The sequence below is a fragment of the Notamacropus eugenii genome, chromosome 5 (genome assembly GCF_028372415.1).
Source record: "Notamacropus eugenii isolate mMacEug1 chromosome 5, mMacEug1.pri_v2, whole genome shotgun sequence".
Taxonomy (NCBI): domain Eukaryota; kingdom Metazoa; phylum Chordata; class Mammalia; order Diprotodontia; family Macropodidae; genus Notamacropus; species Notamacropus eugenii.
In genome coordinates, this window is record NC_092876.1 from 18,489,857 (window position 1) to 18,514,483 (window position 24,627).

The 24,627-nt window shown below is 48.3% G+C and overlaps 1 protein-coding gene across 1 annotated transcript in view; it reads right to left on the reverse strand.

Annotated features, from left to right (window-relative positions):
* Positions 1-3,675: 3,675 nt before the first annotated feature.
* LOC140508321 (uncharacterized) overlaps positions 3,676-24,627 on the reverse strand; it is a 49,368-nt gene continuing 28,416 nt past the window's right edge. Inside the window, 2 exon segments of the mRNA XM_072616140.1 lie at positions 3,676-5,829; positions 8,906-10,342. Of these exon segments, the coding sequence (XP_072472241.1) occupies positions 9,072-10,342 (1,271 nt within the window). The 3' untranslated portion in view covers positions 3,676-5,829; positions 8,906-9,071.

Sequence of the window (24,627 nt, forward strand, 5' to 3'; positions counted from 1 at the left end):
AGGGTGGAGAGGGGATGGAGGGAGGAGGGTGAGGTGGGAGAGACAAGGCTAATAATCTAAGCAGGCGGCCATGTGGACCATGCAGTGGCAGAAGCAGCTTTTTAAGGCCCATCCTAAACAGGTTAGGCTAACTTTCCTTAAGGGTATTGTCCTTAAAAAGTAGTGAAACTATCTATGGGATTCAACTGACTCAGGAGACTAGGGCCCAGGTCACTGATGTAGCTCTCTGCTTGACTGACGAAAACAGCCGGGATAGTAGAACCTGGGGCTCTTCATCCCTCAGGTTTCACACAGCAGACCAGCAGCATGACCTAACTGCACGGAAAAGCTTCACTTGACTGGATGAATTACATCCTCCATGGGCCTCCCTTCCCTTTTTTGAAGGTCTTCTTCAAGTGATGGCTAAGTGAACCTTTTGTTAACCGTTAGGTAGACTGTGGGTACCTCATTTCATTCCACTTCTGAACCTGAGGTACTCAAATGGCCGGCTCGGCCCTGGGCTAGGACACATGGTGATGGGGGGATGGAAAGAAGGAGGCAAGAGAAATGGAGATGAAATTGATAGAGCCCCGTAAACCTCATATCCAAAACTGACTGAATTGGAGGCAAGGTTATGGAGCTGGGAGACTGGTGAGGGATGGTACCACAGAAAGAACTATCCAGTCCAAAGCAGGGGCAGGTTAAGGAGAAGCTGGAGAGGGGTTAGAGAGAGCATGGCCCCTGGGATCAGAAGGCCAGGGCTTAAGCCTCTACAGTGTCATGTGTCCCAGCTTCTACAAGAGCAGGATTCACCTCCAGAATTGTCAGGGAGGGCTTCCCCAGCTTTTACCTTGGAGCCCTCAAGAAAGGGGGATTCATTGCCTTTTGGGCTGAGGCAAGAAAGTGTAAGTGTTTTAATTCTGGGATCACAGAGTTGTAGGAGGTCTCATAAGTTATCTAGGAATCTGAAACAGGAATCAACTGAGCAAGCACCTATTGAATGCTTGCTCTGTGTCAGAATCAGTTCTAAGCATCTATATAACCCTCATGAGCAGTTTTCTATTCTCAACACAAAGACCCATGCGGGCAGGGAACTCATTACCTTCCAAGGCAGCTCTCTTGTAATGAGGGAACTGGAGCCCTCAGGATCTAAAAAGATCTGAACTGTCTGGGATGAGAGTTGGAGGGGATCCCAAAGATCATTAGTTCAATAGAGATTTGAATCCGGATCCTGTAACTCCATTCCTAATGGGGATAAATGTAAAGGTCTACACTTAGTTCAAACAATCAAGTGTACAGATACAGAAAGGGGAAAATGTGAAAAGGAATGTCAGGGATCTGGGGTTTATGCGGACAACAAACCCAGGGCAAGTCAACAGTGTGATGTGAAGCCAGAAAAGCTAATGGAGCCTTCAGCTGCCCAAAGAGCACAGTCACATCCAGGAGGGGAGGGCTCATTTTCCCTCCATTCTGGGTTCCCATCTGAGCATTGTGTTCAGATCTGGGAGCCACAGTAAAGGAAGGACATGGGTAAGCTGGTAGATGTCTAGAGAAGGGTCTCAAGGTAAGCTGGAGACTAGAGGCTGAGGGAACGAGGGGTGTTTGGTCTAGAAGAGACTTAGAAGAGACATGGCGGCTGTCCCAAGTAACTGAGTCTGCCATGTTGAAGATGGATTGGGCTTCCTCTGCTGGCCCCAGAGAGCAGATGGGGTGTGAAATGAAGGGGAAGGGCCCAATGGAAAGGCTGACCTCACCCCAGAGGCAGGAGCAAAGGAGGGAAGCTCCAGGCCACCCAGAGGTTTGTAGACTCCACCCTACCCCGGACATTCAAGGTGCCATCCCACAGTCTCTTCAGACTCTGACTTCCTAAATTGCTTCCTAACAGATCAGCCCAACTTCGGTTTGGTCCATTAAGCTCAGACCGCTCCACTGGTCTCAACCACATCCATTTTGGATCCTGTCTCTCCCTGCCCTTCAGGAATCTTTGGTCATTCGCTACCACTACCAAGAAAAATTCCAGTCCTTTGCTTGGCACTCAAGAGTTCTGCAGTCTAGCCGTTCCCCCACTTTCCAGTCTTATTTCCTATTCCTGCCCTGCCTACATAGGGGAGGACAATTCTTGGCAAAATATTGGAATTTGAGGAACGCTCATCAATCAGGGAATGGCTGAACAAATTGTGGTATCTGAATGTAACGAAATACTGAATATCAACTATGAATGATTTAGCTTTTCTCAGCAACACAATAACCGAAGACAAGTATACAGGACTCATAAAGAAAATGCTCTCTATATCCAGATGAAGAACTCATGGACTCTGAATGCAGATCAACCTTCCTGCTGATGAGCGCTGGTCCAGTCTGTTTGAAGATCACAAAGAAAGGAGAGCCCAACAGTGCCTGAGGCAACCCCTTCCTCTTTGAGTAGCTCTCATTGGGAGCAATTTTTTCTGATGTCAAGCCTGAATTGATGTAAGAATTAGTTCTGAGAAAAACAGATTCACAGATATCTAACTGTATGGGAATGCAGCATAGGGAACTGGAGACATAAGAGCTGTGGGTTTGAATTGTGTCTCTTCTTCCTAGATATGTGACCTTAGGCAAGTCCCTTCCTTTCCATAAGCCTCATTTTCCTCATTTGTAAAGTGGGGAGGGGTTTGCATACCTAATGCAGTCTAGGGAGGCTATACCTTTTCTCCAAGGATGGGGATGAGTGTGTAGACTGAGTGATAAATTCAGAGGACTTACCTGGAATGTCCCCAAATCAATCCTTATGACCCTGCTCAAATCCCACCTTCTTCAGGAAGCCTTCCCAGTCTCCCAGCTGCTATTGCCATCCCCTCAGATTGCCATCCCCTACTCTGTATGTATCTTGGTTGTATAGTTTTTTACATGCAGTCTCCCATATTTGAATAGGAGTACCCTGAGGGCAGGGGCTGTTTTGGCCTTCTATCTCCAGGGCTAACTAAGTGCCTGGCACATAGTAGGGTTAATAAATGCTTGTTGACTGATTGGCTTATCCCAACACATCTAGTTTCTTTGCTACAGGCATAGCTATAACAGGGGCCGGCTTCTTTCTTTGCTTCAGAATATAAAACCCTCCATGTCCCTGTGGTCAGGAGCTGCAGGGTTGACAGAGATGCCCAGACTCTTGGTGGGGGTGGGGTGGGGAGTCCTAATCTGTGAAGGATCCCGAATCAGGACCATGGACAGAGACCCAGGGGACCACTGGCTTTGCTATTTCCTGGTGAGGATCACATTCAGTGTGATCTGAGTCGTGTCTCAAGTCCAGAAATGGGCACTTAACCATGACCTGCCCATCGGGTGGCAGTCGGGGAAACCTTTTCTAAACCATTAAGTGACAGCTAAATGTCAGTGTAACTGGAAGCAGCAAAGTGCAGGTAGGGGAATGTCCTGGCCTTGGGGAGAGGGCTGGCTTTGCCCTTTCCTAGTTGTGTGACCCTGGATGAGTCCCTTCTCCTCAGGCCTGCCTTTTCTCATTTGCACAACGTGACATGTGGACTCCCTCTCTAGGACCTGGAGGCAGGTCAAGTACTTATTCTCTTGCTTTTCACCTTTTTCAGATCACCAGTCTCTTTGGAAGTTGGTCTCATGAAGCCTGGGAGCCCTTTCTCTAAACTGGTTTTGAAATGCATAAAATAAAATACCTAGGATTGCAAAGGCAAGCAGCTATATCAAAATAAAGCTGTATTATTTTTCCTGAACAAGTTTACAGACCCCCTGAAATCTCTCCATAGACCTCATGTTAAGAATTCCCAGTCTAAAATCTAAAATATTAATTTCTTGGGAAAAAAATGAATTCACCATTCAGGTTTTTTGTTTGTTTGTTTTTGGAGGGGAACAAATGTTTATTTCTGTTATATAAAAAATCATCATGGACTACCATGGGCAAAGAGGGCACCATTCATGGACCCTCTGTCCCTAGCTAGACTGGTACTTAGAGGAGATGACTGGGGGTCTTTTGAGCAGGACTGGCCAAGCATCCTCTGCTGGCCCAGCATCGGAGAAGCAAGCACCACTTCTAGGCCACCAGAGAGAGTCCATCTCCAGAGCACCAGAACTACTGACCCCCATGCCTACTTTTGCCTTCTTTATGAGGATGCAAGCACAGGGTATGGCTGGTGAAAATGCCAAGGTCTCCCTAGAGCAGGCCGTGTCTTCAGTCATAGAAGGAAGTGGAATGCTTAGAAACAGGAGTCTGCTGGGCACACTATTTGTTAATAATGTAACAACCCTGGCTTCCAGATCACGCAGCATGGCCCAGAAGGCTCTCTTCCGCTGAGGAGTTTCCCATGCATAGGCTTCTTAATAAATGCAACCACATGGAGAGCTTCACTCAATGAGGCATCAGATAAGGAGGTGTATGCTCAATTATTTACCACCACCATGGGGAGACCCCTGGGCTAACTGAATGCTGCTAGATAATATAATTAACTGGGATGACACAGGGCTTGTTAAATTAAACCCCAGAATATCATAGGGCTTCCTCAGTGAAGCCTACAGTGACTGCCACAGTGGCAGGCCTTGACAGGCCTAATAATTTCCACAGGAAAACCCAAATGAATAAAAATGCCAATTGTTCAGACTTTGCTAGGTGGTTCAATGGGAGGTCCATTGGGCTGGTCCATCAGTACCTGTAGATGGTACAGAGGCTGCAGATAGACAATCAGCTGAGCCCAGAACTGCACAGAAGGACAAGGCTGGGCTGGATCGCACTTGGGAAATTGTAGTGTGCTCCCCATGAGCTTGGCTGGGACGCGGACTCCTCTTAAACTCCATTGTTTTCCTGGTGACGCTGCTGAATGTCTGTGAGTCTGTGAAGAAGCCAAATCATAGGTATCCCAAAGGGTGAAGAGATGTATGGCAGGAGGCTGCAGAATATTTCCAAGGATGAGTGATGTACAAGAAGTGACAGAGGTCACAGGAGGGGCCCAGTGCTGTGGATGATGGCTGCTTTGGGAGTTGGAGGAACCGGGTCTGAATCCAGGATCTGCTACTTTCTGCTAGAGTCACCATAGGCTAGAATTTGCTGGGTCTGTACTTAAACCATTGGTAGGAAGAACCTGCTGGCGTAAACTTTGAGGACTAAGGGTCCCCCTTCATATTCAGGAGCCTCAGTCAGGGGCTTCTATCACAGACAGGCAGGATGGCAGTCTTGGCAGGACCTTTGGTGCCCAAGAAGGCTTCCAAAGTGAGAGGCCTTTCTCTAACATGTTCAGGGGTCAGTGGTTCAGTGCCACAGATTGGAACCCCTCTGCACACCAGCAGCCAGGGCTTCATGTGATGCAGAGGCTAGTGCTGTGATGCTGGGCCTGCCTCTGTGGAGCTCGGACAGCAAGTCATCCCCTCATGTTTGGATTCTGCAAGTCATGGAGTGGGCTGCAAGACTCCTCTTCCAAAGACCCAGGGCAGTGTTTGGCACACAACAGACACATAATGCATGTGCGCTGCTTACTTGGGTTGAGCTTTGCAGAATCCTTTCATCACGGTGACCCTGTGATAGGGGCAGGTCTTCTGGTCGGCCGTATCACTTGGCAAGATCCCAGTGGGCACCAAGAGGCTGTGGCAGGTCACTGATGATCCCCTCATTGGGTAGGGGTTGGAATGGAAGAGGCTTGAATGCCTGTGCCCATTGGCTCAGAGTCCAGCTCCAGTGTTGTGTGATTGACCCTGAATGAGTCTTGGTTTATTCATCTGTCAGACCCTGAGGAGCTCAGAGGGCTATGGATCCTTAGGACCCACCAGGTGTGGCTCCATTTTCAGGAAGGCCCAATGCCATTGCCCAAAATGAGGATTTCTTTCCTTCAATAACATGAAGGCTGCACCTCTTTCCTGAGGGGGAAGAAAAGCAGGAAGGAAGGGGAGAAGAGAAGGTAGGTCAGTGGCTCATTGAGTGCTGCTCCCTCCTCTCTGGGCTCCTCTCCTCTCTGCCTCCCAGGCCCTGTGGGCTTCTCTCCCCCAGGGCTTACAAGTGTCCAGGCAGGCATTGAACTGAGCCTTTCTGTGGCCAGGGTCACGGTCTCTGCACTGCCCTACCCTGCATCTCTCACTCAGGTCCAGCAACCCTGAGGGCAACTCCCATGAACACCTGCTCATGATAAAGGCTTCCCTTTCACGTCCTCTAGCCAGGAGGACATCCCAACTCCCTCTAGCTTCCAGACCTGCCATCCTCAGAGGCCACCTAATCCACATAGTTCTCCCTGCAGCAGCGGTTGTCTCTACCACGGCCACCACACATGGAGTCCCAGCTTCTGCTTGAATAGATTCAGTGACAGGGAGCTCACTACTTGGGTGACTGTTTTCACTGTTAGACCATTCTAATTGTCAGGAAGTTCTTTGTTAAATTAGGTCAAACTTGACCTCCTCATCTCCTTTCCATTGGAAGGCAGTGGTTCTGTTTTTGGGGGCCAAAGAAGGCAAATCTAATCCTTACTCACACGACAACATTGTAGATAGTAGAAAGTAGCAATCAGCCCTCCTGCTGTAGGTCTTCTTCAGGCTGAACCTTGCCTGCTCCTTCAGTGCAAGGATGGGGAGGCCCTTTGCCCACTGCTCATCAAAGACTTTCTTAAAAATGGGGCATCTAACAGTGAACAAGACATTCTAAGAGTGCTTGGCTGGGACAGAGGACTGTGGGACTATCACCTCCCTGAGAGTGGCCAGACCACATCTCATAGTGTAGCTTCAGATTTACACTGGTGCTCTTGGTAATCATACCACACACTGTAAATTTATATTGAGCTGGTGGTCCACTAAGACCACCAGATCTTTGTCAGATGATCTGCCTTCCTGTTTTTCCTCCCCATGCCCCACTCTGAGCCTATAGAGTCAATTAAAACAACCTCATTCAACACTTTTCTCTAGCCAACATCCTCTTTTTGGCTCAGTGTTCTAGCCTATGGAGAGCTTCTTGGATCCCAACTCCACCACCCAATACATAAGCCATCCCTCCTCATGTTACTGAGAAAACAGGGAGTATTTGAAAAAGAATTCATCTAAATTATTAGTAACCAGGTTACTCCCAACCAAACTTTGGGGACTTTTTTTTCCTTCTGGGCTTCCGCCGTTGGATGCTGGGTAGTAGTGCCCTCATCCTCCTGGCCATTGTTCTTGCAGAAGGATAGTCCCTCTAGTCCCACCCTAAAGTGGAGGGCTCCCAGTGCCCCCCAGCACTGAGACACATCTCCCCTTTTTTGCCCCTGGGTCAATGACACAAGGTAGCATGGACTAGTTGGAAGCCTGGGAGGCCCACGAGCCTCAGCAGCTACGGAGTGAGGTCAAGGCTCGCTTTGTACTGACTAGCTGAGCAACCCTGGTCAAGTGACTTTCCCTTGCAGGGTCTCAGCTTTCCCATCTGTAAAATGAAGGTTCTGACCCGGTTTTCCTTAGGGCCCTTCTAGCTCCACAGTCTATTTCTCTTTATAGAGGGTCTGCTTTGGCTCGGGAAGCCTAATTCACCAGCATAACAACAGTACAAACCTTTGGGCCACAAACCAGGAAGCTGGTCCTGCTCCTGAACATCTCTGCCCATTTCCCACACACTCCCCTTCCCTCCAGGAAAACAGTGAGCTGGCCAGGATGCCTGGGCTCTACTGCTGGCCTGGCCAATACCCAGGTGGCCACGGGCTGGGCTGGGTGCAGTTTCTCAAGGGCCCGAATTTCCCTATGTAAAGTGGGAGGGATGTCTGGAGACTTAATGACCTCTACAGAAGGTGCAGCTTCCTCAGATTGACGTTGTCACCTCAGAGATTTGGTGTTGTGGGAAAATTGCTGGAGCTGGGGGAAAAAGGAAGGAAAGAAGGAAGGGAGAGTGGGAGGAAGGGAGGGAAGGAGGAAGGGGAGGAGAGAAGAAGGGAGGAAGAGAGGGAGGGAGAGAGGGAGGGAGGGAGAGAGAGAAGGAGAGAGGGAGGAAGGAAGGGAGAGAAGGAACATTTACTAAATACCTACTGTTGTCCAGGCACTGTGCTAAGTGCTTTACTAATATTTTCTCATTTGATCCTTACAATGGTCCTGTGAGGCAGGTGCTTTTCTTAAGACTTAAGTCCATTTTACAGTTGAGGAAACTGAGGCAGTCAACAGGTAAATGACTTGCCCGCAGTCATACAGCTAACAAGCTTCTGAGGCTGCATTTGAACTCAGGACTTAATGACTCAGGTCAGCTCTGTGCCCTCCCACACTTGGTTGCCTCTCCCTGAGGGTTGTGGAGTGTGGGGCAAATTCAGGATCTGACACTTTCTTGTTTTGTGACGCGGAGCAAGTCCTGACCCCTGTGAGCATCAAATTCCTCATCTGTAAAATGGAGATGAAATTCACAGAGTTGTGGATTATTCCTGGCACTGATTCGGTGACATTCAATAAGCCCTCTGTGTCCAGTTCTTACAGATTTTCTCTCTTCTGAACCTTAGGAGCCCCCTGGGAGTTAGGTGTTCGAGGCATTATCATACCCCTTCTGTGGATGAGGAAGCTGAAGCTCCAGTTCTGGGGTTCCACAATCCTTTGTCTGTCTTTGCATTTTCTGAATCCTGGATCAGAACCCTTCTCCTGGGCAGGATTAGTTTCATTTTGGTCCTTGTGTCTACAACAGCCTAACTCAGTGCCTGGCACACAGTAGGTGTTTAACAAATGTTTTTTCGAATTGAGTTGAATAGTAAATGTTGGAGGTGGGATTTGAATCCAGGTCTTGATTAGAACTCCAGTTCTCTATTCACTAAGTCATGGGTTTCTCCTGGTTGAAGTCCCCAGCCTAGTGCACTACAGACCTGTTACAGATCTTTGACAAATGAAAATGAATGAATGGACAATATCACTGCATTGCAGAGATATCACAGAATTAACGAGGGAGCAAAAAAAGAACTCGGCCATCCCCTCCTCTGAAGAAAGTGAGATATCAAGAAGAAGGGGGACTAACCTGAGATCCCAGAGGCCAGCTTGGTGTTCATCTAGTTTAAGTCCCATTGTACAGATGAAGGGATTGAGGCACAAGGCAGCTGACTCATCTGACCAAGGACATCACAGGGGCAGCAGACTGGGATGGCTCCTGCTCAGCTCACAGCTCTTCTGGCTCAATGACATCACTAGGCTTTCTCTCCAGAATGGGTCCTCTGGTGCCGAATAAGAGTAGAGAACTGACTGAAGGCCTTCTCACATTCACTGCATTCATAGGGTTTCTCTCCAGTGTGGATGATTTGATGTTGGGTAAGGGTGGAGCGCAGACGGAAGGCCTTCCCACACTCTCTACATTCATAAGGCTTCTCTCCAGTGTGGATCCTCTGGTGCTGAGTAAGGTAGGTGCTCCGGCTGAAGGCCTTCCCACATTCAGGACACTTATAGGGCTTCTCTCCAGTGTGAATGAACTGGTGTTCAATGAGGGTGGAGCTGTGGCTGAAGGCCTTCCCACACTCTGTGCATTCATAGGGTTTCTCTCTGGTGTGAGTCCTTTGGTGGCGGGTGAGGTGGGCGCTCCGGCTGAAGGCTTCTCCACACACACTGCACTCATATGGCTTCTCCCCAGTGTGGATTATCTGATGCTGAATAAGGGTGGAGCTGTGGCTGAAGGCCTTCCCACACTCACTGCACTCATATGGCCTTTCTCTGGTGTGAGTCCTTTGGTGGCGGGTGAGGTGGGCGCTCCGGCTGAAGGCTTCCCCACAAATGCCACACTCATAAGGCTTCTCTCCGGTGTGAATGATCTGGTGCTGTGCGATGGCTGATCGGTGGCTGAAGGTTTTCCCACACTGGCCACATTCATAGGGCTTCTCCCCGATGTGAATTTTCTGATGTTGACTAAGGTACGCACTCCGGCTGAAGGCTTTCCCACACTCCATGCACTCATAAGGCTTTTCTCCTGTGTGAATGACCTGGTGCTGTGTGATGGCTGATCGATGGCTAAAAGTTTTCCCACACTGACCACATTCGTAGGGCTTCTCCCTGATGTGAATTCTCTGATGCTGGGTGAGGTACGTGCTCCGGAGAAAGGCTTTCCCACAAGCGCCACATTCATAGGGCTTCTCTCCGATGTGAATCCGCTGGTGTTCAGTCAGATAAGCACTCCGGCTAAAGGCTTTGCCACAGTCTTTACACTTGTAAGGTTTCTCTCCTGTGTGGGTTATCTGGTGCTGGATAAGGGATGAGCTGTGACAGAAGAGTTTCCCACATTCACTACATGCATAGGGTCTGTTTCCTGTATGGATTCTCTGGTGCCGAATAAGGTTGGAGCGGTGACCAAAGGCCTTCCCACACTCGGTGCATTCATGGGGTTTCTCTCCAGCATGGACTACCTGATGTTTGATCAGCTTTGAAATCTGTCTAAAGCTTTTCGCACATATTTCACACTGATGGGGTCTCTCTCCAGCAGGGTCTGTGTTAAGAGGTGCACCAAAGTCTGAGTTCAGATTTAAGCTCCTTCCACATTCCTTGTACGGTTGACAGTTCTCCTCCTTAGAGGCTTTGGTTCCATTGACTATTAACTGTCTGAAACCTTTACTCTCCCAGGAAGCAGATTCCTCCTGAGTTTGACTTAACGAGTCTCCCTTCTGACTCTCTAATGTGGTGCAGATGTCCCCACCCTTGGGGTCCCAGAGGACACACCTTGCTGGCCTTTCCCAGATGACTTCCTGGAATTCATCTGAAAAGTTGGGCTTTGGAGAAGACACATTTGCCTCCATATTAGTCTTCTGGCTGGATGAAAATGAAAAGAGAAATGTCACAAAACTACCTCTTAACCAGGAAAACGAAAATAGGAGAATGGGGAAACAGGTGAGGGTGGAACAAGGAACAGGGTCATTGAGCTGGCTCTGTCACTAACTAGGGATGATCTTCTTCTCAGCTTGCTCCTCTGTAAAAGGGGTTGAATGACCGATCTCTGAAGTCCCTGCCAGCCTCATACTCTCTGGCTCTCTGCATAATGATTAGAAAGGCAGTGCCTATGGGAAGAGATGAGCTTTGAGAGCTGTATTCAGGAAGGTGGGGGAGATCATGAGAAGCCCATGGTAGAGGTTCACCAGAGGAGATGGCTAGAAGGGCCATTCAGTCCCCGCGTTTATCCAGAGGGAGGCTGAGGGTGCAAAGGGGTAACCGCGGGGAGGAGGGGAGGCCTCTCTCTCTTGGCTTTGGATGGTTGGTTCCTAGCACAGGACTTTATAGATTGAGCTGGCAAATGCCTGTCAGTGGAGATGAAACTGTCCTGACTCAGTCAATAGATATACCCTGTTATAAATTTTCAAGGTGATGGTTCTTTGCAAAGTGGCTCCTGGCGTCTACCCAAATTTCGCCTTAGGCTTTTTACAGCTTCCTATGCAACTCCTAATGCTCAGTCTGATCTCAGGCTACTTCCCTAAATGCCATATAGGCTCCAGCCAAACTGAGCGACTTGTCAGCGGCAGTATACACCCTGTGTCCTCCACCTCCACACCTTTACACACTCTCTCTGCCTGGAATCCCCTCCTGTGGCTACCTACTCAGGGCCTTCCAAGGGAGCTGCCTGCCTGCCTGTTGCTGGGATGGTGTGGACAGATCCCTGATCCATCCAGGGTGAGAAAGGTCTGAACACTCTCAACTGTCCTGCTTTCCAGGGACAGAGCCACGACCTAGTTGAAGGCAAGAAGGAGCAGGTGCATGTCCCTTGGACTCGCACAGCTGAAGTCAGCCATCCTCTCCCCATAACATCCTGGCTCTTCCATCCTACGACCTGAAGGCCCTCCGCCATCTTGGTGACCTCTGTCTCCACTGCCCTCTCATCCACATCCCTCCTAGAATGGAAAACCTAGGTGTGAACTCTCTCATCCTCTGGGTGGGGCCCAGAACAGTGGGATCCTCCCCTCCCCAGCCCCAGACACTACTACCCTCTTTTTGCCACCCAGCCATCCAATGCCCAGATGTTTCCCCTATGAAGGGCTAGGCTGGTCCTATTTAGCACTCCTGAAGCTGAATTTTGAACCCAACTATAAGGTTCACACACGTCTCTGGAATGTCAGAGGAGCAGGCTTGGCCTGCTGATCATGCCTGCCCAAGTATGGCAGAACTCTGATTCTAACATCTCATGAGCATCCTTTCCCAGCTTCATGTCACTGGCAAATCTGCACAGAACTTCAGCCCACGGTTCTAGGGCTGTGGGCCCCTCCATGGGAGAAAGACAAGGCTGGAACTTGGGGAAATGCATGGAAGTCCAGATGACACATGTCCATCGTGGATATGAGACACCTTAGCAGAGCACTCTGCCCACAACTTTGTCCTGACCTCCCATAGGCCCATGGCCCTAGGACAAAAAGAAGGGAGGTGACTGGTGTAAATATCTTCCGGGAACCACCCCTGCTTATCCTAATCTCAGGTTCCTTTTCCTCAAGGGTCATGAACAACGCCTCTAATAACACACTGCAAAAACTTCCCCCCACCCCCACCCTGATCAAAGTCAGGCCCACAGGTGCAGACATGGCAGGTGGCACCTCCCCTTCCCTTTTGGGGGTGTCTTGGGTCCTGTGAGTCCTTTCCACTCCAAGCCTTTCAGATCTTTGTGCCAGGGGCCTGGCTCCATCTGAAAGATCCAGCATCTCCCAGGGCCTATTGACCCCAAGTGTATGGGGGTATCTATAGACTGACTTCAGCCCCAGAGCCTCTTTGGCAATCCTTAATCCTGGAATCTTTAACCCTCCCGACCAACGACTGTGACTCCTCCAATCGAGGAGACTCAACAAATGTTCACTGAGTCCTGGTCCCCTGGAGGGATCTGAGGGATGAGACAGGTCATGCTCCCACTGCCTAGGCTGCACCCACAGAACTAGAGAAAGCCCAGGCAGAGACAGGCCAGAGCAGGCATCTCAGAACCTACTGTGCTCCACACTGGGATGGTTCCAGGGGAAGTCTGTCCCAAGGGAAGGACCTATACCAACTGCCCTGGTCTCTGCCCTTGGGGGCTAATCTAGTGAACCATTCCCCAAGACAGTGGCACCATTGGCCCCTTGCATCATCTCTCCTGGGGGTTCGGGTCTGCAGGATGCACACACACAGTCTGTTTCCTGGGATCCCCATCACGTAGGCCAGATCTGGAGCTCCAGGTGGGGAAAGTTCATGTTAAAAGGAGGTGCTTGTCTCTCTGTGTCAGAGGCTACAGGGGTAAAAGGAAGGTGGATGAAATGACAGGGTGGGGAAGGTGGAGGGGGGCACTGGGCTCCTGACCAGGTTGATGGAGCCACAAAGAGGGGAGGCTTGGAGTAGCTAAGGATCCACTGGAGACTGTGGCCTTGGAAAGGAGAAAGGGGGAGAGGTGAGGGGAATGCTGGGATCTCCCAGCTCTCTCTCTCCATCCAGGATTGTCTAAGCACATTCCAGTTCCCTCTCCATCTAGGGATCTCTAAGCACCTCCCACTTCTCTCTCCATCCAGGGATCTCTAAGCACCTCCCAGCCCTCTAGCCCCCTCTCCATCCAGGGACCTCTGAGCACCTCCCAGCCCTCTCTCCATCCAGGGACCTCTGAGCACCTCCCAGCCCTCTCTCCATCCAGGGACCTCTGAGCACCTCCCAGCCCTCTCTCCATCCAGGGACCTCTGAGCACCTCCCAGCCCTCTCTCCATCCAGGGACCTCTGAGCACCTCCCAGCCCTCTCTCCATCCAGGGACCTCTGAGCACCTCCCAGCCCTCTCTCCATCCAGGGACCTCTGAGCACCTCCCAGCCCTCTCTCCATCCAGGGACCTCTGAGCACCTCCCAGCCCTCTCTCCATCTAGGGACCTCTGAGCACCTCCCAGCCCTCTCTCCATCCGGAGATCTCTGAGCACCTCCCAGCCCTCTCTCCATCCGGAGATCTCTGAGCACCTCCCAGCCCTCTCTCCATCCAGGGATCTCTAAGCACCTCCCAGCCCTCTAGCCCCCTCTCCATCCAGGGACCTCTGAGCACCTCCCAGCCCTCTCTCCATCCAGGGATCTCTAAGCACCTCCCAGCCCTCTCTCCATCCAGGGACCTCTGAGCACCTCCCAGCCCTCTCTCCATCCAGGGACCTCTGAGCACCTCCCAGCCCTCTCTCCATCCAGGGACCTCTGAGCACCTCCCAGCCCTCTCTCCGTCCTGGGATATTCAAGGTGGGGTCACCATGGATTTGCTCACCTGCTCCTGACCCTTTTCTGAAGGGGTCAGTCAGCCCGCTGGTTTGGCCGCCGGTCCCTGGCGCCTCTTTAACAGTACCAAGGACTCAGTTTCCCAGCCTGTCAAACGGGCCCGGGTAGCGGCGGCCTGGAGTTGATCCCAGGGATCTCTAAGCGCACTCTGCAGGGTGTGATCTTATAAGGGGGAGGTGGACCCTGGGTGACGTCACTACACCACGCCCCCTCACTTACGCAGGATCAGGTCCCCTTTTGATTGGTCCATTTCGCCCTCGGTAGCAGGCCAGCGCCAAGGGCTGGCCTAAAGCCTATACTCACCTGTGATTGGTTCTTCTTCCTAATGTATCCGCCTCCAAGGGCGGGTAGCACGCAGAATTGCCACTGCGCTTGCGCCCCGAGAGCCTCCGGACTGAAGCACTCTTGAGTTTCCTTCGCTGGGACAGGCGTGGGAAGGCCGGGACAAGTCCGTCTCCATGGCAACTGCGGCAGCCTAGCCTCCCTCCCCCAGTGCGCATGCCTGTGGGTTGGTCGGCTCTCCTAGTGGCCCCTTACAGCGGCGTCTCCATGGCAACCGCTGGGGCTGCCTTGGCCGCAGCCAATCACAGCCTGGGGCCGCCCGCCGCGCCCCGCCTCCCGCGCGCCACGTGGAGGCGCCTCGCCAAAGCTCACTCCCCTTTCTGGGCCTTAGTTTGTCTTCGTGTCATAAGAGGGCTTCGACTCTGGCCATCCCGGCGCTCCTTGCTCGGGTCTACGATGAGGGCCTGGACTGAGGGACCCCGTGTTGCCCTTGTGTGCCTCCCCTGGGAAGGCAGGGCGTCGGGCACTGCGTGGGGCCGAGGCCGGGTCCAGGAACTTAGTGTGCTCCCCCAGAGTCTTATGGGACTAGGACTGGAGGATCTGGGCTGGAGGCTCAGCCTTGACCCCCACTCTCACTTGGGCCTCGGAACAGCCCCAGGGACCCTCCCTAATGGCCTAGAGGCCCTGCGGGTGGGAGCAGCGAGCCCCTTCGTGTCATTGTGCCTCAAGGCCCCAGGTAATAAATATGTGCTCTCCTGGGTGTCTGGTGGTCTGCCCTGGGGGAGGGGTACAGCTGGACAGGAGGACGGTGCCTAGGCCGGGAGCTGAGGAGGGGAAGGGTTGGGTGAGAGGGAAACCTTTGGGCAGGCAGGGGCTCTTCCAGATGGCACAGCACCCCTACCCCCACACCTGCACTGCCCCGGGGTGCCTGGATGGTAGGCCCCCTGTCCCTGGAGGAGCGCTGAGCGTCCCACAGGACAGTCGAAAGGCTGCAGTTTCCCCCAAGGAAACCTGAAGGAGGGAAGGTCCCCCAGGAATACTGGGACAGACTCTGAGGGCTCACAGGGGAGTGGCCAGTGGGGGCCACTTGTGCCCTTGGAATTTGGGGAGGAGGCAGAAGCCCAGGCACTGGGGCCACCTCCTTAGCCCCATCCTGGGAGCACATGGAAAGAGCTGCATGGATGGGCATCTATGGATGGGGTGCCATGTATTGTTGGTTGGATCTCCTAGATCGATGAAGTCACAAAGGTGTTTGGTTATTTGGACAGGAGTGGGAGAGGTGTGCGATAATGTGACTTCTTTGGGTCCTCAACAATCCTGGGAGGGAGGTACTATTGTTACTTCCACTCTACAGATGAGGTAAAGTGAGTTGTCCAAGATCACACAGCTAGAAAGTGCCTGAGCCTAGTTTTGAACTCAAGACCCTGAGCTCTCTCGAGGCCACCAGTTTCCTCTTAAGCCCATTTTATAGAATTGGAGAACAATTTTAGTACAAAGTGTCCCAAACATTTTTAAAGTTATTAAGGCATCAACATTTTTGGAACACCCTGTATTTTAAATAATTGCCATTGCGATTCATAACAAGGTTGTGGTGTTCATCCTTAGTTTTCAAAGAGGACCAAAGACACCATGAGTGATGTCTTGACCAATGGCTGACACAGCTCTAAACACCTCACAGAGCCTGCTTCCCCTGCCTTCATGGCCACTGAACCTCAGCTTTGCAGGAGAGTAGCCCATGCTTAGGATACCTTGTGCTTTAGATACAGCCCCCAGAAGTTTTCTTATAGAACTGAACTGGGGTAAGGAAAAGTTTTATTTGTTCAAATAAAGGGTCAGAATAGGATCATTAAGAGGAAGATGAATTACCTCAGGTTTCTCTCTACATCACAAAGTCAACCTTCTAAATACCCTTTGTGACAATATAAACTGTGCTGTATGTATGATGTCAGGGCTCCAATATGGAGTCACTTAGGCTAAGGGGTCGTAATGCCCATACTGGGGAGAAGCCTCCTAGCTTTTGATGGGATGAACTCTTGACCTGCTTCAGGGCCCTGAGGCATTCTCCTGCCTTGAATAGTCTGTGGTCCTGATAAACTCCCGGGATGCTTCAAGCTTCACTTAAGCTTGTGCTTGAAGGCTCCTCCCAGCTCTGATGTTCTATGTTCTAAATATCTTTCTACCTCTACTATGCCCTTCTGGGCTCCATTTAACAGATGAGGAAACTGAGGTAAACAGGATGAACCGACTTGTCCAGGGTCACACACCTAGGAAGTGTCTGAGACCAGATTTGAACTCACAAAGATCATTCTTTCTGACTCCAGGCCTGGTACGATGCCATCTTGCTGCCTCAGGGGTTAATGAGATGCTAGAGATGATTGTATCTCTAGAGCTAGAAGGGGCCACAGAAACCCTGTAGTTCTACTACTTCATTTTACAGATGAGAAAACTGAGGCACAAAGAGGGGAAGGTCACACAATCAGTTCACAGAGCCAGGATTCAAATTCAGATCTACAACTGAGTCCAGCACACTGTATCATGGATGCTGTCTTTCCCAAAAGTGAGTGGTGATTACCCACAGACAGTTTGAGAGATATGGACTAAGTATTTCACTGCCAGTAAGAGTAGACAACGAGACATCCTCCAGAAAAAAAGATCTGAAGAGACCAAGGGGAAAACAGCTATGTCAGAATGTTGGACAATGAATGCCACAGAGGAAGTGAGGGTGACGATGAGCTAAGGAACACATTTGAGACTAGTATATACTCTGAGATCTGTTCTCTTCTTCCAAGACTTGTTAAAATGGATTACTATCCACTTCTGGTAATTCAAGTGGGGACAAACGAAGCTGCCAGAAATAACTTAGAAAACATTGCCAAATCTTGAGCAAGAAACAGAAGACTATGGGGCACAGGTAAAATTTTTTCTCATGGATGCCCTCTGAAGACAAGAAATAGAGAAAAGTATGTTATGAAGGGGAACAGCTATGAAGACAGTGCCTGAGAATGGGATTTGGATTTCTGGACCAGGGCTTAAAACACAGATTGCAAGTTCCCAACCAAGAATGTGTTTGAGTTGCTCATTGATTCTAAAGGCAATTGAATTGAAAAGGAAGAGCAAAGGAGAAAACTGTCCTCTATGTATATCCACTAAAAGCCATGTTTATCCATAAACTAGATGTGATTGAGAGAAAAAATAATCAAGTTGATAACAGTTGGCATAACTAGAGATTCACAGGAAACAAAAATCTAAGAAATTAACCAGTAGTAAAACTCATGGCCACAAATGTCTGTGTATAGAAGTCTAAGCAATAAGCAAGGCATCCTAGGATAAGTATACTATTGATACCTGACCTCAGACATCTCAATGGGACTTATACCTGGAGTGTGTCTCTTTATGGGTAAGCCTTATTCAAAGGAAACAGAATGGATAACCAGGATTGGGATGATTGTGTATTGAAAAGGACCAAATGAAATAACATGTAAAGTATTACGTGCTGGCTATTCATGAGAGGAAATTCAGGAACTAGAGAGGAGAAAATGTAGTGGAGAGAGTTTGGGTGAAAATCAAAAGAGGGCAAACAAGTGATTTAGTCATCTGAATATACTACCGACTATCTGGACAGAAAGAGAAAATTCCCTGAGAACTTTGGGAAACATCACAAACCTGGCAGAGAGGAATAATGTAGGGATAGGGTGCTACAATTGTTGAGATATCTTCCAGAGTTCTTTCTCGCCAAATGCAGAGAAACTAAGGACTTACCTTAACAATTTCACTCTTCAGAAGATGGAGGAAACTATAAGGGGGATTTCCATTTTAGATCTAAAGAACAATAATGGATCGTCTGGGGGTGGAAATGATTGGAACCTTTGGCAGAATTCACTGTGTCTTCCACAAACTCGTGACAGAGGACAAGAAGGTGGGACATACCGTGACACACTCACGACTTGTAGAGATTAGATTTAAAGGTTCAAGAGAGAGACAGATTGGATCTGCTGCATTAAAATTCCTTTGGGGAAGTCAGCCCAGGAGGGATGGGAAACTCAGAAACGGGATTATGGAGATAGAAACAGTCATGAAAGAGAATAAAAGCAGTTTTCTGAAGACTAGTATAGATGCACAGGGGACTTATAGTCCACTTGGATTTTAAATATATGTGTTTGTGTGTATAGAAGAAAGATCAATATCAAAGAAAGTGTGGCAAAATCCAGTAAGAATCATGTGGGTGGTTCTAAAGCTCGTAATGAGTTGAGGCCAGCAAGTGAGGCTGAGGAGAACCAAAAAAAGATGTTGAGGGGATGAAAAACTCTTGGGGAAGAGAATACCAAAGGAGGGCAAGAGTTGCTGGTTGGTGAGGATGCGAAGATGATGACTGATGGTAGAGAGAAGGCTAATATCTTTTTTTGCATGTTTTCTCTATTAAAGATAATGGTCTTTGGCCTGGAGTGGACACAACAAAAATGGCTAATATGTCTGATACCAGGATAAGGAAGGAGACAGTAAGAGGGCACCTACCTGCTCTGATGAATTCAAATCACTTGATCCAGATGACTGGAGTATGGGGATTACAAGACCTGGGTTCAAATCCTGGCTCTACCAATTGCTAGCTGTGTGACTTTGAGTAATTCCAGGCTCAGTTCCTTACCTGTAAAATAATTGGAGTAGATGGCCACTAAGGTCCTATCCAGATCTAAATCTCTGATCCCATGTGATTGCCAAGTCACTATAACTGATAGCTCAAAGATTATGCAGAATGGGGAGCCAAGATGGCGGAGTAGAAAGATGCACATACACATAGCTCTGAACCCACAACCCATAGAATGGCTACAGGGAAGTAACTCACGGCGAATTCCGCACCCAGAGGCCACGGAACATTGGAGCGAGGGAGATTTCTGTTCCAGAGAGACCTGCAAACCTCTCGCGGGGGGGGGGGTCCTTCGCGCTGCGGACTGGGCGCCGGGACTGGGAGCTGAGTGCAGCCCTGCCGCGGCCGCGGCACCGAGAGGAAAAGATCCGAGCAGGCTTCACAGACAGGATCTCCAGCGGCCACGCGGGTCCCTCCACCCACAGAGGGATCTGCAAACCTCTCGCAAAAGGTCCGTCGCGCTGCAGACACAAAGCCCAGCCCAGACCTGCTGCGGCCACGGCTGCGGCACCGAGAGAAACAGATCCGAGCAGGCTTCAGGGACGGGATCTCCAGCGGCCGCACAAGTCCCTCCACCCACAGGTGACAGGGGTGGGTGAGAGAGTCTCTTTGGCGGGTCGAGAGGGGAGTGGGGTGCCCCCATAATTCAGGCCCCCCCCCGGGAGGTAGAAGCTGAGAGGCGGCTGCAGACAGGGGCTCCCCAAGCGGGCGGGAGTCTGAATCCATTGCGGAAGGTCTGTGCATAAACCCCCTGAGGGAACTGAGCCTGAGAGGTGGCCCTGCCCCGACCTCAGCACCAGAACATAATCTCATACTGAATAGCAGCCCTGCCCCCGCCAAAAGCCCTGAGGCTGGAAGCAGCATTTGAATCTCAGACCACAAACACGGGCTGGGAGGATCAGGAGGTGAGGTGGGTGTGAGGAAAATATTCAGAGGTCAAGTCACTGGCTGGGAAAATGCCCAGAAAAGGGAAAAGAAATAAGACTATAGAAGGTTACTTTCTTGGCGAACACGCATTTCCTCCCTTCCTTTCTGATGAGGAAGAACAATGCTTACCATCAGGCAAAGACACAGAAATCAAGGCTTCTGTGTCCCAGCCCACCCAATGGGCTCAGGCCATGGAAGAGCTCAAAAAGAATTTTGAAAATCAAGTTAGAGAGGTGGAGGAAAAGCTGGGAAGAGAAATGAGAGACATGAAGTCAAAGCATGAACAGCAGATCAGCTCCCTGCTAAGGGAGACCCAAAAAAATGTTGAAGAAATTAACACCTTGAAAACTAGCCTAACTCAATTGGCAAAAGAGGTTCAAAAAGCCAATGAGGAGAAGAATGCTTTCAAAAGCAGAATTAGCCAAATGGAAAAGGAGATTCAAAAGCTCACTGAAGAAAATAGTTCTTTCAAAATTAGAATGGCACAGATGGAGGCTAATGACTTTATGCAAAACCAAGAAATCACAGAACAAAGAGAGAAGAATGGAAAAATGGAAGATAATGTGAAATATCTCATTGGAAAAACAACAGACCTGGAAAATAGATCCAGGAGAGACAATTTAAAAATTATGGGACTACCTGAAAGCCATGATCAAAAGAAGAGCCTAGACATCATCTTTCATGAAATTATCAAGGAAAACTGCCCTGAGATTCTAGAACAAGAGGGCAAAATAAATATTCAAGGAATCCACAGAACACCGCCTGAAAGAGATCCAAAAAGAGAAACTCCTAGGAACATTGTGGCCAAATTCCAGAGTTCCCAGGTCAAGGAGAAAATACTGCAGGCAGCTAGAAAGAAACAATTCAAGTATTGTGGAAATACAATCAGGATAACACAAGATCTAGTAGCCTCTACATTAAGGGATCGAAGGGCATGGAACAGTATATTCCAGAAGTCAAAGGAACTAGGACTAAAACCAAGAATCACCTACCCAGCAAAACTGACTATAATACTTCAGGGGAAAAAATGGTCTTTCAATGAAATAGAGGATTTTCAAGTATTCTTGATGAAAAGACCAGAGCTGAAAAGAAAATTTGACTTTCAAACACAAGAATGAAGAGAACCATGAAAAGGTGAACAGCAAAGTGAAGTCATAAGGGACTTACTAAAGCTGAACTGTTTACATTCCTACATGGAAAGACAATATTTGTAACTCTTGAAACATTTCAGTATCTGGGCACTGGGTGGGATTACACATGCACACACGCTCACATACATAGAGACAGAGTGCACAGAGTGAATTGAATAGGATGGGATCATATCTTTAAAACAAAATGAAATCAAGCAGTGAGAGAGAAATATATTGGGAAGAGAAAGGGAGAAATTGAATGGGGCAAATTATCTCTCATAAAAGAGGCAATCAAAAGACTCATTAGTGGAGGGATAAAGAGGGGAGGTGAGAGAAAAACATGAAGTCTACTCTCATCACATTCCACTAAAGAAAAGAATAAAGTGCACACTCATTTTGGTAGGAAAACCTATCTCACAATACAGGAAAGTGGGGGATAAGGGGACAAGCAGGGTGGGGGGGATGATAGAAGGGAGGGCATGAGGAGGAGAGTGCAATTCGAGGTCGACACTCATGGGGAGGGATAGGATCAAAAGAGAATAGAAGTAATGGGGGACAGGATAGGATGGAGGGAAATATAGTTAGTCCTATACAACACAACTATTATGGAAGTCATTTGCAAAACTACACAGATATGGCCTATATTGAATTGCTTGCCTTCCAAAGGGAAGGGGTGGGGAGAGAGGGAGGAAGAGAAGTTGGAACCCAAAGTGTTAGGATCAACTGTCGAGTAATGTTCTTGCCACTAGGAAATAAGAAAAACAGGTAAAGGGGTATAGAAAGCTATCTGCCCCTACAGGACAAAAGAGAAGATGGAGACAAGGGCAGAGAGGGATGATAGAAGAGAGAGCAGATTGGTCATAGGGGCAATTAGAATGCTTGGTGTTTGGGGGGGGAGGGGATAAAAGGGGAGAAAATTTGTAACCCAAAATTTTGTGAAAATGAATGTTAAAAGTTAAATAAATAAATTTAATAAAAAAAAATTAAAAAAAAAAAAAGATTATGCAGAATGGAAAAGTACAAGCTCCAGGGGTCAGGTGAACAGAGTACTTAAATATGGAATGAGGATGACCTGAGTTCAAAGCCAACCTCAGTACTATCGGATATTGAGCAAGTCACTTAACCTCTCTCTTCTCATCTGTAAAAATGAGGACAGTACTAGTGCTGCAGTTTCATGGTGGGTTGTGGGGGGTCATCTCAAAGAATTCAGCCTCAAATCCAAATGAAGGCATTTTTTAAGGGTGACGTTCTCCAGCAGGCTGAGTTCCAAGAGGAACCAGCGACTTGGTAAATCAAGACAGGTGATTTCATAGTGTGATGATGCTGATTATATAGCAGAAATTATGAATATTAAGAAGGCAGAAAGGGCTTGTCAAGGGATTAGGTAAGGGGAGAGGTGTCTCAGCCTCAGTGGAACTGTGCAGGCGGTTACCCACACTGCATACAGAAAAATCCAAATGGGGAGGGGATATTTACATATGAGAATGACATAATAAACCTCTCCATGTCATAAGTCTACTCTAGGTATATTACTGTACAGGCACTATTTTAGGGGAAGCCCCTTCTATGGTTCAGTGCTCAAATATCCTACTTGTAGTGCTTTCTGACTGGCTAGCTATTGTGGTCCTGTCTATGAAGACAGATGGGTATTGTGGCTCTGTCTTGCACTAAATGGATGGTGTGATTGTGGTTGAGTGCATGGACACATCTGTTTAATTAGGAGAATTGGATGTGGGGGCAGTGGCTAGCATCCCATCCCGGGAACAAACCTGCTGTTCTAGTGACAAATAAGAGTTCACAGACACACCTATTTTTTGTGAGGCAGTGAACCATATATGACGAATTTAGGATATTGAATCGGGGGTGAGGGGTGGGGTGGGCCATGGGCCTGTGTTCAGTGGAGCTTGTGATTAAGTCTGGGGTCTTGGTCTGTGGTCAAATCAGGGCATGCCTATTGTTCAGTGAGGCCCATAAGGAAGTTAGAATGTTGGGGCTGTGGGCAGCTTTATTAGAATTCCATCAATAGCACCTACTTCCCAGGGTTGTGAGGATAAAATAAGATAATATTTGTAAAGCACTTTGCAAACTTTAAAGTGCCGTATAAATACTAGCTGTTATTACAGTTGTAACTACTCCAGGGCTGGAAAAGGGTGAGATATTATCCTAGCTTTTAAAGAAGGAATGAGAACAGAATCCACAAACTATTAGCAACATGTTATATCTTTTTCCATTTTGCCAGTTGTGCTTTTTAAGACTTTCTTCTCTTCAGTGTTTTTTTGTGCCTCTTTTAGTATTTGGCCTATTTTGTTTTATAAGGTGTTATTTTATTCAGTATTTTTATGCCTCCTTTGTCACGGTGTTGACTCTTTTTTTTCATGATTTTCTTACAACACTCTCATTTCTTTTTCCAGTTTTTTCTTTTCTTCTCTTATTTGATTTTTCAAATCCTTTTTGAGCTCTTCCAAGAGTCCTTTTTGGGCCTAAGATCAATTCACATTTGTCTTTGAGGCTGTGGATGTAGCAGTTTTCACTTTGTTGTCTTCTGAATTTGTCTTTTGATCATCCCTGTCACTCCAGCAACTTTCTATGGGCAGGTTCTTTTCTTTTGTTATTTGTTTATTTTCCACCATTTTCTTGACTTTCAACTTTTTAATGTTAAAGTTGAGCTCTGCTCCTGGGGTGGAGGAGGCACTGTTCCAAGCTTCAGGTTTTTTGTGTAGCTGTTTCCAGAGTTAGTTGGGGTGAGTGGGGGGGGGGAATGTCTTTTAAGTTTTCAGTTCTTCCAAAGTGATAAGATCTAAGGAAATGGTTGTTTACTACTCTCCTGGTATGTGCTCTGGTCAGTCAGCAACCACAAATATTCTTTTCCACCATGGAACTGTGACCAGGGTCTGTTGCTCCAGAAATCATGTTGAGGTGTTATTCAAAGTTGTTTGAAAGGGAATTTGGGAAAGCTCAGGCAAGTCTCCTTTCTCCACCATCTTGGCTCCCACCCCTTATTAGCAAAATTTTGAAAAAAAATATTGAAAAGATGGTTAATGACTAGGAAGCAACCAAGATTCGGAAGGATGCAGAAAACTGGGAAAGAATTTTTGCAGCTAGTGTCTGTGATAAAGGCCTCATTTCTAAAATATATAGAGAACTGAGTCAAATGTACAAAAATACAAGTCATTCCCCAATTGATAAATGGTCAAAGGATATGAACAGGCAGTTTTCAGAGGAAGAAATTAAAGATATCTATAGTCAAATGAAAAAATGCTCTAAATCACTGTTGATTAGAGAGATGCAAATCAAAACAACTCTGAGGTACCTCATTACACCTATCAGATTTGCAAACATGACAGAACAGGAAGATGATAAACATTGGAGAAGATGTGGGAGAGTTAGAACACTAATTCATTATTGGTGGAGCTGTGAGCTGATCCAACCATTCTAGAGAGTAATTTGAAACTATGCCCAAAGGGTTACAAAAATATGCATACTCTTTGACCCAGCAATATCGTTTCTAGGACTGTATCCCCAAGAGATCATAAAAATGGGAAAG